A 7,096-nucleotide genomic window follows, 5' to 3' on the forward strand; every position below is an offset into this window, starting at 1 on the left:
TACTGTTACATGAGAAACTATCTGTTCTGTAAGCCTTCACCTGAAGTACAATAAAATATTTAAAAAAAAAAAGAAAACCCTATGAAGCACAGTTCTAACTCTGATACACACGGGGCCATCATGAGTCAGAATTGACTCAACAACAACTGGTTTGTTTGTTTTTTCTGTTTGTTTTTTGTTTGTTTGTTTGTTTAGTTATTAACGTTCCAGACTCTTCAGAAATTTTAATCTCCTGTCTCACAAGAAAGTAGTCTAATAATTTTTATGTGTTTCTTAGAGACAGTGCCTCTGGAGCCCTCTGTGCTCCAGCTCCAGTCCAGACTGGGTACTCTCTAAGCCTTTCTCATACCTCTCTTGTCCTAAGATCTCATGGCACCATCATTCTGAGGACTCCCTTCACCTCTCTTTTGTGTGGATTATGCCCATTCCTGGATTCCATGTGTTTCACTTTCTTGGTTTACAAATTCCTTTTGGTAGACCACATCTTCCAATATCTTCCTGGGAAAGGAAGAGAATATTAAAGACTTTCCTATGTGAAAATATCTTTTTTATTTTTATTTTTTCTACCCATATCCTTGACTGGTGGTTGGCTGGATATAGAATCCTAGGTTGACAATCATTTTCCTTCAAAATGTTTAAGGCATTTCTCCTTTGTCTTCTGGTTACCAGTATTGATGTTAACCCAAGGTTAAATAGGGATAGTGTTGACATGTAGTAGGGTTGTTAACCATTGTCATAGGACAACACGTGTACTAACTGTTTAATGAGGAACTATTTTGTTCTGTAAACCCTCATTCAAAGTGAGAATAGCAGCACAACTGGAAGAACGTAATCTATGTCACTGAACTGTGCATGTAGAAATTTTTGAAATGGTGTATCTTTGGCTATGTATAGTTTCACCAAAAACAAAAGGTCAAGAAGGGAGAGGGTTGATATGTCATGGGGTTGTTAACCAAGGTCATAAAACAATATGTGTACCGACTGTTTAATGAGAAACTATTTGTTCTGTAAACCTTTACCTAAAGTACAATTTTTTTAAAAAACGGAAGAAAAAAAAGATTAATGAGCTAGACTTGTATTTTTGAGCTGATATCATGGCAAAGATTATCTAAAAGAGGGCTATTGGATGACTGGAAGGGGCACAATTTCAGTGCTTGCCATAGGCACCATTTTCTATAGATTCGTCACTGGCCATACTGGGTTAATAGAAACTGCTCAGAGGCGCCACATGCCCAGGGCCAGTGGAATACCTGCCATACCTACCATACCCTAGTTATGCCCCTGAAAAGCTGAAAAGCTGTGGTCAATGCTTACAGCCAGCTGCGTGTGTTCTACGTGTTAACCAAGTGCAGTGTGACATGCTCATAAACTGGCCTGACTAAAAGGAGAGTTTCTGGCTCCCAGAAGCTTGAATTCTGAAGGTCAAAATTCTTGAACCATGACCTGAGACAAGTCACAGCCTCATGGTTTATTTCTTAAGAATCCTCGTAGACACAAATATAGGCACAAACTCTGTGAAAAACAGGAAGATCAAAAGACAAAGCATACATCTTAGCAATGCATTTTTGATCACGAATTTTTATTTATGTTCACTCTCATATTCCAAAAAGGAAAAATGAAATTATGCTGGCAAAAACTTCCAGTTCTGCCAAGATGGAGTAGTCCTATTCCCCATAGATTCTCCATCTTACAACTAAAAGCTCCCGGACACAACACATGAATAAGCCCAGGAAATCTCTGGAAGGTGAGAAGAAGAGGGTAGCTGCCTAGGGGCCTTGGGACTTGAGGAATGACACTGTTGGTGCATTCCCTGAGTTGCCTTATTGTCTCCCATATATCCCAGACAGTGCTTGTAGAAGATTAAATGAGATCCACCATCTCATAATATAATATCCATAATTTCCAGGATACAATAGAAAATCACTCATCATACCAAGAACCAGAAAAATCAAACATGAATGAGAAAAAACAATCAACCATCATCAAGATGAATCAGATGCTGAATTATCAGGCAAAGATTTTAAAACAACCATCATAAAAATGCTTCAACAAGCAATTACAAGTTCTCTTGAAACAATTTAAAAATTAGAAAATCTCAGCCAAAAGAAAAAGTTATGAAAAAGAACCAAGTGAAAATTATAGAACTGAAAAATCTAATAGCTGAATTTTTTTTTTTTAACTCTCTGGATGGGCTCAATAGCAGAGTGAAGATAGAATCTGTGGACTTGAGAATAGATCAGTAGGATTTACTCCATCTGAAAAACAGCAAGAAAATAGATAGGGGGAAGAAAACGACAGAATCTAGGGACCTATGAGACAATAACAAAAGATCTAACATTTAGATCATCAGATTTCCAGAAGGAAGAGAGAGAAAGAAACTGAAAAAGTATTCAAATAAATAATAGCTAAAAATTTCCCAAATCTGATGAAATTATACTGGCAGAGAGAGATTCACTGGAGCACATCTTGGTGTTTCCATGCATGATGGTAACAGTGAAAGGGAAATTGCACCAACCACGGCCTGACAAGAGCGTAATAACCAGGGGCTTAGTCCCCTCAAAGATGAAGATCTGGGTCACCACGTTGAGCAAGCAACCCAGACCAGGAGGAGTGCTGAATGGGGGTGAGGGAAGTCTAGAATGGGTGCTAGAGGAGGGAGGTGATGGATAACAATTATGGTCTTGGGACCAACTACAGTAGCAAGGACTGTGCTTGTCTAACTCTTCAGTTTTAAGTCTTTTTTTATATATAAGTGACAGAACAGAGTGCATTAAATGCTGGGCATCAATGAATCAAAGCAATACAAGGGGAAAACTGAAGCTGTCAGTGACCTCCCAACATATCCCATGGGCATTTTTCATGTCTGTGCATGTAGGCCCAACTTCAACTCTTCAGCTCTCATCACCTGCAACTCTTTGCCTGAAGGCTCTTTCTGGCAACTGGCGCATGCATAGTAAGCCTTGGGTAACAGAGAATTAATTCCCCCAGTGAGAAACTCTCAATCAGTGACTGATAGGCATTGGTGAATGTGGTAGCCAGTCAACAAGATGGTCCCAGTGATCTCTGCCATCTCTGGTAGGCTGTGATCTCTGGCACTTATGTCCTTGAGTAATCAATTCCCTTCTACACTGTATCAGGGTTGATCTATGTGGTCAACAGCAGAGGTGATGATTTGTCACTTCTGAGGCTAGATCATTAAAAACTGTTCTCTCTCTTCCCAGATCACTCTCTCCTGCTGGATGAATCTCTCCTGCTGGATGACTCTGGAGGAAACCAGCCACCATGTCATGAGGACCTCTATAGAGAGAACCATGTGGTAAGGAACTGAGGCTTCCTGCCAACAGCCATGTGAGTGAGCCATCTTGGAAGTGCAACCACAAGCTGTAGTCAAGCCTTCAGATGACTTCTTCTTGATTGTAACTTCACAGAAGACCCTGAGCTAGTACTATGCAACTAAGCTGCTCCCGAATTCCTGGCCCACATAAACTGTGAAATAAGAAATGTTTGTTGTTGTAGCCAACAAGTTTGGGACAATGAATTATGCAGCAATAAATAACTAATATTGTGGGTGAATAAGTAACCCAATTTTCTCACTCCTCTAGCAGGATCACTCTAAGTTTGTGTTCTACTGGCTCCAGGGCAGGGTTAAGTTCCAGTTGTGCCCAAGAGTAACTTTTTTGATAATTTATCATCTACTGGCTTTCTTCCCTTCATTGTCTCAATTTCTCACTCTGCTACTGGCTTTTCTAAAGATCACCTCTCAAATAACTACTTGCACTCAAACACATGCCTCAGGGTCTGTTTTTGGAAAACCTAACCTAAGACATTGTCCCAGACAGTAGTTCCCCTTTCTTTGATATTTCCTGCTCCCAAGAAATTTACTGATATCATAACTATATATATATACATGTGTGTATATTCATACTATACATATATAAATACATATATATATATATGAGAATCTATACATACTAAGACTTTGAGTAAGGGAAAGACACGGTGGGGAGGGAGTATTGTAATTCTTTCCCATCTTTTTCCTATGCCTAGACATTTTTACACAGCTGTAATTATTCTGTATATTTAATTATGCATCCAAGTCCAAAGCTCCTAAACCTCATTTCTAGCCTGTCTTATAAATCCCAAAAATATGTTAAGATCATGTTAATTTCTCTAGGATGCACATAATGAAGACAGCCTTACAAAATTGGTGTCCTGGTGGCTCAGTGATCAAGAGCTCAGACTGCTAACCAAAAAGTCAGCAGTTTGAATCCAGCAGCCACTCCTTGGGAACTCTATGGGGCAGTTCTACCCTGTCATATAGGGTCACTATGAGTTGGAATCGACTTGACGGCAATGGGTTTGGTATGGGTTACATAATTAGTCAGAATACTTAACATCTCATTCTGAAGCATTTGCATTTGAATTTTCAATGTTCCGTGTCTCGTTAATAAAAGAAGAAAAAAAAGTTAGGATTTACCATAATTAGCTCCCCCAGAGCAAAGGAACTACCCCATAGAAAAACTCCATCTCGCAGCCTTAGATCCACAAAATACAAACAGGATCAGTGGCTTCACTAGGGAGGTACAGGGAGGTTAGGACTGCACGAGGTGACACTGTTTGAGGGGGTGACACCAAAATAACTGTCTATAACATTTTTGTGCAGTGTTTCAGCAGAAATTTATTATTTTTTATGAAAATATGTCTGTAGTTACTTGTAAGAACAAAAACATTTCTCATAAGCCCAGCTTACATGTACCAGTATGCCTACAAGGCTAAAACTCTATGCTACTTTACTTTTTAAACCTTCTAATGCACTCCAGTCAGAGGTTTCATTATTACCCAATTACAATGACACTTCGAAAAACATGGTTTCATCTGCACACGGTACAAGCACCCGCTGTTGTTTCCGTTGCTGCCAGTGTTTTTATAGTTGCTGATTTTGTTTAGCTACAACATTGTGGTCATTAGTATTCGTGAACCTGTATCAATAATAACTTTTTTGAGAATGAAGCAATAATTAAAGGAAAAGAAAGCGTAATATACGGGAATTATGATTTATGAGTAACATTAGTACAAAAAACATTACAAAAGATTCTGTATGGTCTGGTACAGGAGGAGATCCGTGGAGGGGGGGTGACACCGTGAGTTACCCCACTGGGTGACATCAACTCTAGTGACCCCACTGGTCAGGATTTCACCTTCCACAAACCAAAGTTAGAGAAATACTGAGATCCAGTCCCAGAGACTGTGCCACATAACACTTAGCAAAAGTTCAAAATTAAAACAGAAATTAGTTAACATAGAGCTTACTATCTGCCAGCATTGTTCTAAGTTACACACTATACATACAAACTCATTCATAACTCACAACAACTCTGTGAGACAAGTACTATTTTCATCCTCATTTTATGGATGAAGAAACTCAACCAAAGAAAGATAAAGTAACTTGCTCAAGACCGCCCAGCTGGAAACCGGCAATTCAAATCCAGAGAGTCTGGTTCCAAAGCTCCCAGTCTTAATTCATTTTGTAAACATAGTTTACAGTAGGTATCCACTCAGGAAATATCACTTCTCACTACTGTGGTCACCTTTTGAATTTGGTGCAGCTGAAGAGGCTTCATAGTCACAGTGTCTCTCACAGCACAGAGATAACGGGCAGAGTCGTTCATTTGGAGCTCCGTCAGAAGGAGGTAACTGGACGCACTAGAGAGACTAAGGAATGAAGAAAAATGACCTCTCTTCTCCAAACCATCCAGAACATTGTAAGAGAGAAATGTGGGTGCTCCGCCATCACTTTGCTGGTACCAGAACAGCCCGTTGAACCCAGATGTCTGGTACGTGCAGTTCACCTGGACAAAGTTTCCTTCCATAGCCGTCAACTCAGTGGGTTGCTGAATGTCTTGTCCCACAGTGCCTATGAGAAGACACACACTGTTACCAGGGCAGCACTCCTGGAAGCACATCATCATCAGAAGCACTCGTTTCCTGATAATAGTTGAACAACATGAAGAACATATTCAATGTCACTGAACTGTACATGTGAAAAACCGAACCCACTGCCATGGAGTCGATTCCAACTCATAGTGACCCTATAGGACAGAGTAGAACTGCCCCACAGGGTTTCCGAGGCTGTAAATCTTTACGGAAGGAGACTGCCACATCTTTCTCCCTTGGAGTGGCTGGTGGATTCGAACCGTCAACCTGTTGGTTAGCAACTGCGCACTTAATCACTGCGCCACCAGGGCCCCTTGAACATGTGAAGAGTGTTGAAATGGCAAATGTTTTGTTACCTATATATATATCACAATAAAAAGATATGGAAAAATAATAGTAATAATTTCCTTATGATCACAAAAAAACTGCCATTGACAGAAGAGTCCACTCAAATAAATAAATGGTGGTAGAAAGAGGAGGAGGAAGACAATTGGCACCACACAAGGAAAAAATGTATCAGGAAAGACTCTTCACCTACAAATTTCAGAAGTGGCAAACATTTCACTGAAAGAAAATTATTTTGAAAACTCACAACAGTGTTTGCTATAAGTTGAGACTTACCTCCCATTGTCAAGGAAACGTAAAGAAGGAAAATTCCCCACATCTGCTGCAGAAGACCATGAGACTGGCACTGCATCTCCAGTGTCTAATCTGCTGTAGTCTGCAGAAGATAGAGTCCCTCCATGTAGGTGAGAGAGGAAAGATCAATCTGGAGGCAAAAGTCCAGAAGAAACACAAGGGGAGGAGCTCCTGCTGTGAAGGGGGACATTAAGCTTCTACAGAAGCAACTATGGCTTCCCTCGTAGGAGTTTCTTCACGTGTACATTTTCTACTGACGAACCTTAGAGTTTTAATCCAAGTGATTGTGGCGAATGCCGAGCAACAGAATTGCATGTAAAGAACAGAGAAGATAAACAGGGAGAGTAACATAAGGCAAAGGCAGAAGTAGTCAATTTCCCCATACTAAGTGTTTCTTTTTCTCAAAACAGGATCAAATGGCAACAGGGGTGCAATTAAACATAGAATATGCACATATTGTGTGTGTGTGTGTGTGTGTGTGTGTGTGTGTGTGTGTGTGTGTGTGTGTGTGTGTGTGTTGGTG

At 40.2% G+C, this 7,096-nt stretch overlaps 1 gene segment (V, D, J or C); it reads right to left on the reverse strand.

The window, feature by feature from the left end:
- Positions 1–6,953, reverse strand: part of LOC111819115 (T-cell receptor alpha chain V region 2B4-like) — a 27,129-nt gene extending 20,176 nt beyond the window's left edge. The window contains 2 exon segments of the V gene segment in view: positions 5,589–5,914; positions 6,556–6,953. Coding sequence covers positions 5,589–5,914; positions 6,556–6,631 — 402 coding nt within the window.
- Positions 6,954–7,096: the final 143 nt, after the last annotated feature.

The sequence above is a fragment of the Trichechus manatus genome, unplaced genomic scaffold (assembly GCF_000243295.1).
Source record: "Trichechus manatus latirostris isolate Lorelei unplaced genomic scaffold, TriManLat1.0 scaffold00273, whole genome shotgun sequence".
NCBI classification, from domain to species: domain Eukaryota; kingdom Metazoa; phylum Chordata; class Mammalia; order Sirenia; family Trichechidae; genus Trichechus; species Trichechus manatus.